Below are 12835 nucleotides of genomic sequence, written 5' to 3' on the forward strand. Positions count from 1 at the left end.
GGCGGCGGCGCGGGGAAGCGCTGGTACTTCAGCCGGGAGCAGCTGGAGCGCAGCCCGTCCCGGCGCGCCGGGCTCGACCCGGACAAGGAGCTCTCGAACCGGCAGCAGGCGGCCAACCTGCTCCAGGACATGGGCCAGCGCCTCAACGTGTATCCGCGCCGGGCCGGGCTAGGCCGCGAGGCCTGGGGCTCGCGTAGCGGGGCCGGGCCGGGCGAGGGCGGCGGGCGGACGGGGCGAGTCCCGGCGGTCCCTGGTGTATGCGCCCCCCTCCCCCTCCCCCTCCCACCGGTCGTTACACTCGGGCTCCTTCCCGCCGGGCGGTGACAGTCTGCACGAGTCAGGCCATGTGTGTCCGTGACCCAACCCCGGCCCGGCCCGGCGGGACACGTCCAGCTTCGGGGCTGCTTTCCCTTAACCGTTCGCCTTCAGCTCTCAGCTGACCATCAACACCGCCATCGTGTACATGCACCGGTTCTACATGGTCCAGGCCTTCACCCAGTTCCACCGCAATGTAAGTCTCGCTCGGGCTGTCGCCCGCCCTTGTCTGAAAGCCGTGACCGGATGGGCAGTGTCCGCGTGGCCCCCTCAATAGGTTGGGGAAGCTGTGGCCAAGGCACAAGAATGGGCGTCAGGAGATCTGCGTTCTCGTTCTGCTCTTTTTCTCCGCTGTGTGGCCCTGAGCGCCTCACTTCTTTGTACCGCCATTTACTTATCTGTAAAATAGAAGTAACACTGACCTACCTGGGAGGGGAGGTTGTGAGCTTTGGCTGATCTCTTTGGGCAAAAGCTGTAATGTAATGGACAGTGCAGTAGTTATACTTTTGTCACAGCTGACAGTCTTTGGATCTTTAAAAGATCTTGTTATGTGAATGTTCTCTCTAGTCAGTCTTAGAAATTGACTTTTTGTAGCTTTAATCCTGAACTTTTACTGATGCTTTAAAAAAAAAAACACCATAAGGTTTTCCTACTACAGACATCTAAATGGGATACAGGAAGAGTATCCTCTCAAATCTGTATCTCCTCCTTGTCTCTGTATTTGCGCCCTGGAGGAAATCAGTAAATACAATGGTTTTGGAGCTCTAAGATTGCTCCGTCTCATAGCAGCAGACCCCATCAGGACGCTAACATTACAGGCTTGTGAATACTTGAACCTGGAGACCACTTTTGTTTTTCTCCCTCCATGAAGTCTGTAGCACCAGCAGCCCTGTTCTTGGCAGCCAAGGTGGAGGAACAGCCTCGGAAGCTGGAGCATGTAATCAAGGTAGCGCATGCATGCCTGCATCCTCAGGACACCCTTCCAGACACTAGAAGTGAGGTAAGTGGCCAGACACCAGCAGAATGATTTCCATGCTCGAGAGGGAGGGATGAGAACATTCTCAAAGGGTACTGCATCCTGAAATGTAGAATCCTGGTAACATAAGTAACTTGTGGGGCTAAAGCATCTCATTAACTCCAGTACATAACCATCTGTTCTGTAAATGAGTGGTTACATTGCAGAATGTAGCTTTCAAATCAACCACTATTGTACAGCACAGTTTTCAGGCTTCTTCAGAGCAGATGACTTGTCTCTCCTGTTCTGTGATCTCTCCTGTTTCCCTCCGCTATGCGGGTGTGAACGAAAGAATCAGATGTGCCATGTAATCGTGTCTGTATTAGAGGCTTCTGAGTAGGGAGTGGACATGTCTGCCAGGGTTAAATAGCACTTGTAGCAAAGCAGAAAATGGTGTGTGCAGTTCAACCTCTCTCCACCCACCTAATGGTGGGATTGTCAAAAATGTTTCCATTTTCCCCATCTCTCATGACAGCCCTTCATAACTGGAACGGAGTGTCCTCCAACCCTGCTGAAAGGGGGAAGCTTTATCCAGGAGCCAAAGCTTGTAGAAAAAAATAGATGAAAAGGTTAAATTTTAACCCACACTGCTCACGTTGACATGTCCCTTCGTGTTTAAAACTCTGATGGAGAGAGAGAGACTAAAGCGTGTAGCTCCAGCCGCAGCAACCACTGTCCAATGAACACTAGCAGGGGAGTGTATCCATGCAGCACTCTGCTTTCTCTCTTCTAGGAGGGAATCTGTGCCAGTTCCCTCTAGTACTGAGTGGGATAAAGATTCCCCCTTGATTTTTATTTTTTATTTTTTTTTGGCCTCCCTAAGAGAGAGAGTTAGAAATGTGCAGGCTTTATACAGAGTGCCTCATCGTGAGTAACCTGCCTGTCCTCTCAACCCCAGGCTTACCTGCAGCAAGCTCAAGACCTGGTCATTCTAGAGAGCATTATACTGCAGACCCTGGGTAAGTTTTTCAAAGCGGACGGGCTTCCACTCGAATCCCAGACCCAGGAGGGTTCCGCAGAGCGGAGAGTCTAACCCTACAGTCTTCTCCACAGCTGGAGGGCAGATGCACAGCTGGCCAATGAGAGAGCAAGAGTCCAGGCAACAAACTTTTTTCACACCACCAGTTCATGACTTGCTTCTAATACATGTGTTTTCAGGTTTCACTTTCTTTATTTTGAGTTGTTAACAGCTTAAACATGCAGAGTTTGGCTTGTTTCTATCCCCAACAGGTTTTGTTCTGCTTGGATGCCAGTTACTCTGGGTACAAGTGCTATAAATTGTAAGAGTGCGGTACTCTAATCCAGTGGCTGGAATAGGAGACAATCCGCTCTGGGTAGCGAAGGGAGCCTAGAATGAATGTTCATGTTTTGATCAGGTTGCTTGCTACTCACGTTCAGATGGGCTATTGTAACATCAGTTTTCTTTTGAGTTTTTTTTTTTTAATGTAGCCCTCTACCTCTAAGATTTGGCCTTTTCTATGGCTCTACTAGACACCTGAGTGGTAGAGGCTTCTGTTTGTAGTAACCATGACTAAGAAAAAGCCAAGAGAATCTTCTTTTTTTTTTTTTAAACGATCTTTACTGATTCATTCAGGAAACAACTAAGTCAGGAGATGACTAAGGGGGGCTATGATAGAGGTCTATAAAATCATGACACGTGTGGAGAAAGTCAATAAGGAAGTGTTATTTACTCCTCGTAACACAAGAACTAGGGGGCACCAAAGGAAATTAATAGGCAGCAGGTTTAAAACAAACAAAAGGAAGTATTTTTTCCACACAACGCACAGTCAACCTGTGGAACTCCTTTCCAGAGGATGTTGTGAAGGCCAAGACTATAACAGGGTTCAAAAAAGAACTGGATAAGTTCCTGGAGGACAGGTCCATCAATGGCTATTAGCCAGGCTGGGCAGGGACGGTATCCCTAGCCTCTTGTTTGCCAGAAGCTGGGAATGGGCGACAGGGGATGGATCACTTGATGATTCCCTGCTCTGTTCATTCTCTCTGGGGCCCCTGGGATTGTCCGCTGTCGGAAGACAGGATACTGGGCTGGATGGACCTTTGGTCTGACCCAGTCTGGCCGTTCTTATGTTCTTATTCAAACCCTTCTCACTAGTCTTTAGCCTGCAAGGTAGTTAATAGCACTTTACATCTTTATAATACTTGACAAAACTTCACTACTCCTAACTGCCCTGTGAAGTGGGTAAGCATCCCTATCTTGGAGTGCAGAAGCGAGGGCCAGAGATGTTAAGTGGCTTGCCCACAGTTACACAGCAAGATAACTCTGGAGTCAGCATTTGAAGTGTAGAATGTCCTGTGCTCAGTCCTCCTAGTTGCCTCTTCTAGAACCCCAGTTCTGCCATGAATACGCTGGTGAGAGAAGTAAACAGACACAAGTGGATGCTCAGCATGTGGGCTGTCATTTTAAAAACAACTTGCAAAACTAAATGGAAAACTGAAGCAAGGATTAACCTCATCTGACATTCATGCTACAGGCTCCCTCGAATGGAAAACACCTGCTTCCTTGTGGCTTTTGGGGTGACACACATTCCTTTGAGCAAATGCTAGTTTTCTTCCTTCCAGCTGCTGCAAGAGGCTTTGTCCTAGTTAAAATCCCTAATAGGTGTTTTGTTTCCAGTGACGTCTCTTCAGCAATAAGCTATTTAGCTGCTTGGAAACCAGTGACCTTCCAGTTTTGTGACTGGACAGCTTGATCCTTCTGCTTTATTCCTGCTTGCCTTTGAGCAGAAAGTGTGAGCTTTTAGTGCCGAGGGGAAGCTGACTTGCCTCCCCAGGAGCGGGAGGCATGTGCGATATGTGAAATCATGAGGGTGCCATGTCTGTTACCTAATGGCCACGTGTCTCTGCCATTCTTTCAGGGTTCGAGATCACTATTGATCACCCCCATACGCACGTGGTGAAGTGCACGCAGCTTGTGCGAGGTAAGAGACCTAAAGTGTGCTGTTGAACGCTTGCTACCTTCCCTCACAGAGGTGGCTGTATTTCCGTGCTGGGTGAAGTGGTTCCTCTAGAGAGCTCAGAGTTTAAATAACATGGGATGCTTTGGTTGAAAAGGGCTGTATAAGCAGGAGGTGGGAGCAGTCATTAACAGTGGTCCCTGTGAATTACCCAGACAGATACCCCACAGGGTGTTTCGTGGTGGGGTAGCTAACGTCGAAGTAAAGATGCTGCAGTGGCAAATTGCTGAAATGGGTTTGGGAACGGGTATAATTTTGAGTTGCTGTAAAGCACAACACAGTGGTTTTGTTAAATGCAAGTTTTCTGTTGCTGTGGGGCAGAACTGAAACAAATCAAACCAGCGGGATCTTTCATATCCAGTTCTGTGCTTTCTGTGGCCACTCCCTGTAGAAGCCTGTACTTCTAACAGACTAGTACCCTGGAAGTCTCGGCCAAAGCGTTCAAGCTAACTCCTGTTTTTTCCTTTCCTTTTCCAGCCAGCAAGGATTTGGCACAAACTTCCTACTTCATGGCGACCAACAGGTTGTTACTTTGAATTGATTCCTATGTTTCTAGCAGAGGGTTTTATCTGGAGGTGGGGGGTGGAGGGGAAATGCCATTTGGACTCATTGGAGGATTATCTAGTGAGTTTGGGAGAGTGTGGGGGGGGTATTGCTTAGTGCTGTGCAACAGAAGAAAGGGTCCCTGTCCCATGGAGCAGTCTACAGCAGATGAGGGGACAGCTCCTGGATAGTGCAGACTTCTGTTTGGGCAGTTAGAAGAAGAAGAAGAAATTGATTTTAAAGGGAGTATTTGAAGAAGTGACTCTAAGTGCTTATTTGCATTACTGAAGTGCCTGGGAGCCCTGTCATGGACCAGGAACCCATGGTGCTAGGCACTGTCCAAACAGAACCAAGCGATGCCTCCTGCCCCAGAGAGCCTTGCAGTTGACAAGACAGCAGGTGGATACGGATAGATGGGGGAATGCGAGGAAGCAGTGAGAGATTTGGCAGCGTGCTATGCAGTGGTCTGATGCTAGACGTTTACTCCTGAAGAGATGGACTTAGAAAAGAACTAAGGCAGTTTGGCTTCTTTCTCTTAAGATCTTGAGGTGACTTCAGATTTTCAAATAAGGATTGAAAAATTAATTCCAGTACCAATAAGAGGCCCAAATTGGAAGCTCTTATAAAAAAAAAGGAGTAAAAAATGAAAATTCTTGCAGCCATTACTTCATGCAAATGCATGGAATCCGGTTCAGTGAAAAGTTGTTTAACTTCAACCATGTGTACTGGAGACACCTAGGTTTCATTCTGGAGGAGATGTTGGAGAAAAGCAGAGCAATATAGTGAGAAACATCAAAGGCAGAGACATGCCCTTAGGTATGCAGCTCTCTGCATCAGAAAGGACTGGTTCAGCAGGTGAACTTGGGCTTAGGCTTCGTATACTTAAAAGTCTTTCCCGCATAGCTCTGTCGGTTGGAGGTGGGGGGACTAGCATAGCTTATTTGGGGAACTGTATAAGCTGCATCTCTATTAGGGTGACTTGTGGCCTGGCTATGCCAATAGTCCGTTTCTAGTGTAGATAAGGCCTCAGTTGGAAAATCTGCTTCTATTCCCTGCTCTGCCACTGATTGTGTGTGTGTGTGTGTGTATGTGTGTGTGTGTGAGAGAGACACACACACATCTTGGGCAAGTCCCACTCTGTCCTGCCATCCTATTAAATGGAAGTAATTCTCTCCCATCTCTGCAGATTGCTCCAAGAATATCTGCTGAACTGTTTTTTAATCCTGATATTACTGATGCATGCTCTCAACCTTCACTCCATCTTAATGTAGCTTTTTGTCTGGGAACTCTTTTTTAAATGACACATTTCAGACATGAACTTACGGAACAAGAAACACAAAGGAAATGCTACAGTGTGGTCTTTCTAGTGATTTGTGGTTATGTACTATCCACCATAAATCATTCTTTAAAATGTTAACTCTTAAGGGCAGGTTCACCGGTACACCAGAGCAGTGCACAGCTGCCAGAGCCCACTGGCTAGTTAAACTGATTACAGCAGCTTTGCATCACCAGATTAGCACATAACAACCCTAGTATACTGGCAGATCTGGCTCTTAATTTGCAATTGACTTAATGGTTAAGAGGCTTGTGTTTGGTGAGCCCAGTTTCTGTGAAAGGAGAGGGGCGTGGGTGGCAGACCCCTGTCCATGAGTCCCAGTGTCGGTGCTTTCCAAGTTTCCTAGACACTGTTTTTTTGATGCCCAAGGCAACAGTGACAGTTGGGCCAAGTAGTAGACCAGTGAAAACTCTTGATGTGAGACCAGGCTCCCTTATAGACCACTGAGGCATCAACCAGTGGATTTATGGTATGGCAATTGGCTGTAGAAGTAGAGTAGTGATTGGCTGAGTTATCTGTCACAATGACCTCATTTAAATTACCTGAACCTGTTTGGGGCCTATACAATAATCATAACAGTTAGTTACAGCGATTGTGAATGACTTAGCTTACTTTACGACTGACATTTGTACAAATGTAGGCCATGCGCTAGATTTATTTTTAAGTAAAACAAAGGTTTGGAGAGTCCACTCTGAGAAGAACAGGAGTACTTGTGGCACCGCAGAGACTAACCAATTTATTTGAGCATAAGCTTTCGTGGGCTACAGCCCACTTCTTTGGATGCACAGAGTGGAACATATAGTAAGGAGATATACACACATACAGAGAGCATGAAAAGGTGGGAGTTGCCCAACCAACTGTAAGAGGCTAATTAATTAAGAGAAACTACGTTTGTAGTGATAATCAAGATAGCCCATTTCAGACAGTTTGACAAGAAGGTCTGAGGATACTTAACATGGGGAAATAGCCACCTTTTCATGTTCTCTGTGTGTGTGTGTATGTGTATATATATATATATATATCCTCACTGTATGTTCCATTCTGTGCATCCGAAGAAGTGGGTTGTAGCCCACGAAAGCTTGTGCTCAAATAAATTGGTTAGTCTCTAAGGTGCCACAAGTACTCCTGTTCTTTTTGCGGATACAGAGTAACACGGCTGCTACTCTGAAACCTGCCATTCTGAGAAAATAATTCAGAACAGAGAAGACCAACATATACTAAATCTCCTACAGGACTCAGTTTTTATTATATTCTAACTACAATTAGATTAATCTAGGAAATTCTCAGGAAACTAATCTTGTATTCTAAGAGTGGGTGCTGTAAAGTTGTGGCGAATACAATTTTTCATACAAAGCAGAGGTTGAATCCCTGTGAAATGGAGCTCAACCTTAACTGGGAAGACGTGAATGGCACCTCCATAATAAATTGTCCTATGAAGTGGATTTGAGGCTTTGTTTGCCATGTCGGGGGGAAGGGGAGCGTTGAGGCCCAGTCCTGTCCTGCAGTGTCTTTCTGAGTTGGCAGTTGTTAATCCTCCAGCTCCATCGACATTCAGAAGTTGTGTGGTTTGAGGAAGCCAAGGTTTGAGAGTAGGAGGCAGGAGTGGAAGTCTCTGTGGGCTTCGTTGTTTGAACTGTTGGTTGTTGGGTCTCTCACAATGGTGCATGTGTCATTACCGATCACGTTGACTTCACAGGAGTTTTGCTTGGCTTGGGAATCAGCATTTTCCAGCCATGTGAATTTGCTTCAGCAGGAGGAATGGAGCTGTCTCAATCTCTCCTCAGGTTGAGCAGAGCCCACTTCCGAGCCTAGGCTCTACCAAGAACCAAGCTGCCCACTGCTTCTCTTGGGTTCTGAGGTTGGGCCTCAGGGGACTGCTGAAGTCCAGCATAACTTAGCTTCTTTCCCCCCTGCAATAGGCAATGGGCCCCAGAGCCCAGAGTTGGGAGGAGCTTGTGGAGAAGCCTGGAAATGAATTGGTTTGAGCAGCACAGGGAAATAACAAGTGACTTGGCAGTGCATAGAGACGCCTTGACAACAAGGGATGTATTGGGGGAGGAATTGCCCTTTTCCCTTCAGGAACATTCCCACCATGCCCACCACTTCCGCAGTGTCTGTTCAGCGGGGGATTGTGTGTGCTGAGATTCAGGCTTGGGAGTTCATGGCTTTCTGTTTCTCTCTCCCTGCTGGTGACGTCAGCCTGCACCTGACCACCTTCAGCCTGCAGTACACCCCTCCCGTTGTGGCCTGCGTCTGTATCCACCTGGCTTGTAAGTGGTCCAACTGGGAGATCCCAGTCTCCACGGACGGGAAGCACTGGTGGGAATACGTTGATGGCACTGTAACTCTGGAGCTCTTAGACGGTAAGTTTTGGAGCAAGGTCCCCCCAAAAAGGCACTCTTATTATCTTGGCATCTGCCATTCAGACACAGCCACTGACCAATTCATGGACTTCAAGGGCTTCTGATCGTGCCAAGGTTTTCAGTGTGGCAGCTTCTGTGGTGCAATAGAGACAGTAGAAGTCATGAAGTGGGATGAGTTTAAACAGTCAGCGCTACTACTTCACCGTATTTCCCTTCCTGAAATAGCTCCATCTCATCATGAATAGCTTCAGCCGTCAGTGAGCAGCGGGCTGCTGGCTTGTGGCTGCTCTACATCCTCCCGCTGACCCTCTTGTCTGTGTTTTGTGTATCCCCTTTACAGAGCTGACTCATGAATTCCTGCAGATTCTTGAGAAAACTCCCAACCGGCTCAAACGCATCCGCAACTGGCGGGTAAGAATTTCCTCTCTTGGGGCTGCTGTCCACTGCTCTGGCACTGAGACTCCTGTCTGGCTTCTGAGCTGTGTTGTCTCTAGTTCTGACAGTGCTCAGGGGAGGGGCACTTCAAGATTAAGGTTTAACAGATCATACATTTCTATTTTCATTAGTCTTGAATTAACTCATTGATGAGCTAGCTTTTTTTTTTTCTAGCCAGGGCTTGACAAACCCGTTTCTTATGGAGGCTTATGTAATACCTCCCCATCCGTGAGCGAGTGGGGAGGGCTGAGCTGCCACTTTCTGTGGCCTCTAATCTTTACTTTAATGTATATTTGAAGCCATAAGGGCTACACGAACATAAGAACGGCCAGACTGGGTCAGACCAAAGGTCCATCTAGCCCAGTGTCCTGTCTGCCGACAGTGGCCAATGCCAGGGGCCCCAGTGGGAATGAACAGAACAGGGAATCATCAAGTGATCCATCCCCTGGCAAACAGAGACTAGGGACACCATCCCTGCCCAGCCTGGCTAATAGCCATTGATGGACCTATCCTCCATGAACTTATCTAGTTCTTTTTAGAACCCTGTTATAGTCTTGGCCTTCACAACATCCTCTGGCAAGGAGTTCCACAGGTTGACTGTGCGTTGTGTGAAAAAATTCTTCCTTTTGTTTGTTTTAAACCTGCTGCCTATTGATTCCATTTGGTGACCCCTAGCTCCTGCGTTATGAGAAGGAGTAAATAACACTTACTTTCTCCACACCAGTCATGATTTTATAGACCTCTATCATAGCCCCCCATATTCGTCTCTTTTCCAAGCTGAAAAGTCCCAGTCTTATTAATCTCTCCTCATATGGCAGCCTTTCCATACCCCTAATCACTTTTGTTGCCCTTTTCTGAACCTTTTCCAATTCCAATATATCTTTTTTGAGATGGGGCGACCACATCTGCACGCAGTATTCAAGGTGTGGGCGTACCATGGATTTATATAGAGGCAATATGATATTTTCTGTCTTTTATTATCTATCCCTTTCTTAATGATTCCCAACATCGTTAGATTTTTTGACTGCTGCTGCACTTTGAGTGGATGTTTTCAGGGAACTATCCACAATGGCGCCAAGATCTCTTTCTTGAGTGGTAACAGCTAATTTAGACCCCATCATTTTATATGTAGAGTTGGGATGATGTTTTCCAATGTGCGTTACTTTGAATTTATCTACATTGAATTTCATCTGCCGTTTTGTTGCCCAGTCACCCAGTTTTGAGAGATCCTTTTGTAGCTCTTCACAGTCTGCTTTGGACTTAACTATCTTGAGTAGTTTTGTCATCTGCAGATTTTGCCACCTCACTGTTTAACCCCTTTTTCCAGATCATTTATGAATGTTAAATAGGACTGGGCCCAGTACAGAGCCCTGGGGGACACCACTATTTACCTCTCTCCATTCTGAAAACTGACCATTTATTCCTACCCTTTGTTTCCTGTCTTTTAACCGGTTACCGATCCTTGCGAGAACCCCATGACCGCTTACTTTACTTAATCTTTGGGGAGGGACCTTGTCAAAGGCTTTCTGAAAATCTAAGGACACTACGTCTACGGGATCCCCCTTGTCCACATGTTGACTCTTCAACAACAAGTTATGTTCATCTATGTGTCTGACACTATAGTAAAGAACAAACTTTTCAACCACTGTGCCCAGTACTGAAGTCAGGCTTCCCGGCCTGTAATTGCCGGGGTCTCCTCTGGAGCCCTTTTTTGCTGCTGTCTCTATTTGTAAATGTGTGGTCTCTTCTAGGGCAAAAATGTGTTTCGCAAACAGTTTTCTCCCCCAGGCTGGTCAGGAGCAGGTGAGAGATGTACAACTTGTTGCAGGACCATCTAGTGTGATAGCCCCAATACGAGGGAAGCTGCATGATCGTGAGCACCTCAGTTTTGCTGCTAACTCTGCACTGTGGCAGTTGCTCCCTTCCTCTCCCTGAGTGGGTAACAGGGCCTGTGTCGGTGACATACAGCCACCGAGGTACAAATGCCCTTTCTTGCTGCTTTATTGCAGGCCTCCCAAGCAGCCAAGAAATCCAAAGCAGATGACCAAGGAGAAGACGAGTGCCTCTCAGAGCAAACTATTCTCAGCATGATCTCCAGGAACAACTCCGACATGAACATTGCAGGCTTAATGAGTATGTCAACTTCCTCGACTGCAGGAGCCGGGCCTCTCCTCCCAGATGGAGAGGACTCTCCCAGTGACCTGAGCAGTCTGGATATGTTTCAGTCAGAGCACTGGATGTCCCACCATCCTCCACACAAGCTAGAGGCTGGTCAGGTTCACAGGACTAACGAAAGCTCGGCAGCCACTGAGCAGGATGGCGCGGCTTACCAGAAGCAGAGCAGCAAGAGCATGCCGTCGGCAAAGGTGTCGCTGAAAGAGTACCGCGCCAAGCATGCCGAAGAGCTGGCCGCACAGAAGCGGCAGCTGGAGAACATGGAGGCCAACGTGCGGTCTCAGTACGCCTATGCTGCACAGAATCTCCTGGTCCAGCAGCAGAGGGAGAGGGAAGTCCAGCAGGAGAACAACCCCTCCCCAGTCGTCCTGAAGATTCCCACCAGCAGCTCCGAAAGCGCAGAGCGCCCTCCTTTGGAAAAGAGCGACAAGGCCTCCGCCCTGAAGCTGAGGATCCCTGTGGCAGGGGGAGGAGGGGACAGACAACTCTCCTCCAAACCAGAGGAGATCAAAATGCGCATCAAGGTGCCGACTGCCTCGGATCGGCACAGCTCCTCAGACGAGAGCAGCGGGAAGAGCCGGGAGCACAAGGAGAAACACAAGGCCCACTTGTCCAACCACCACCATCACAACCATCACTTGCACAAACACTTGCATGCGCAGCCCGCAGCTGGGGCCAGCGGCGCTGGGGGCAAGCGACCAGGAGACTCTAAACACAGCAGCCAGCAGAGCACCCTGGCCCATAAAAGCTTCAGCTTGTCGGGGTCCTCTCGGAAGAGGCCTCTCCTGGAAGAGGCGTCGGCTGCTGCACACGAGCACCAGCCGAAAATCAGTAAGAGCTCCAAAGCTGCTGGCATGCCCTTTTCCTTTGCCCACCTCCCTGGGGCTACCCAGCTCCCTGGGCACAGCTTGGATGCAGCCGGCCTCCCCTTCCCCCAGGCTGGCAAAGCCAGGGGGACCCACGGGAAATCGGACAAAGGCCCCACTGGGGCGAACGGGCACAACACAAACCAGGCCATTGACTACCAGGATACAGTCAACATGCTGCACTCGCTGCTGAGTGCCCAGGGTATGCAGCCCACCCAGCCCCCGGCTTTCGACTTCGCCCACTCGTATGGCGAGTACTTGAATCCAAGGGCCCCTGGGAGCTCCAGAGCTGCCAACACGGACAAGCCCCGACCGCCCCCACTGCCCTCAGAACCCCCTCCCCCCCTCCCTCCTTTGCCCAAGTAAAGTCCTTTTTACTACTGAGTTTGTATAGACATGCCTGGAATCTGGGCCGCCCCCTGCAGGGGAGGGGCAGGGTGGTCTGACCCCACTGCCTCACAAAACTATTTTATTATTATTATTATTATTATTATTTTATTATTTTTATTATTGGTCTTAGAGTTCGGAGTCCTCCAAGCTGTGAAAGGATAAGAAATGTCCTTCCTTCTCCTTGCTCTCCCCATCAGAATCCCATGGGGCTGCAGGGGCCTGCCCCCTCTGGGTGTTGTGCGGTGGGGGCGGGGATGCGGGGGTACCTAAAACGTGTCGCAGAATCTCTTAAAGACATTTTTAAAATAATTTAAGCAGTAAGTTATATCTGGTCGTAGTATTTTGTTCACTTTAATTTTGTGAAGCTGGCAGGTGGTGTCGAGTGCCCTGTGGCTGCTGCAGGGGCTGGGGGAGGGAGCTTG

General features: G+C 48.3%; 1 protein-coding gene across 1 annotated transcript; it reads left to right on the plus strand.

The window, feature by feature from the left end:
- The first annotated feature begins 6 nt into the window (after positions 1–6).
- Positions 7–12588, plus strand: CCNT1 (cyclin T1). The gene is made up of 9 exons (XM_026659587.2): positions 7–149; positions 430–511; positions 1187–1315; positions 2229–2289; positions 4207–4269; positions 4783–4828; positions 8384–8547; positions 8888–8958; positions 10992–12588. Exons 1-9 carry the CDS (start codon positions 130–132, stop codon positions 12387–12389), a joined length of 2034 nt encoding a protein of 677 aa, XP_026515372.1. The 5' UTR covers positions 7–129; the 3' UTR covers positions 12390–12588.
- Positions 12589–12835: the final 247 nt, after the last annotated feature.

This window comes from Terrapene carolina, unplaced genomic scaffold, assembly GCF_002925995.2.
Source record: "Terrapene carolina triunguis isolate 2854851 unplaced genomic scaffold, T_m_triunguis-2.0 Scaffold641, whole genome shotgun sequence".
NCBI classification, from domain to species: Eukaryota; Metazoa; Chordata; order Testudines; family Emydidae; genus Terrapene; species Terrapene triunguis.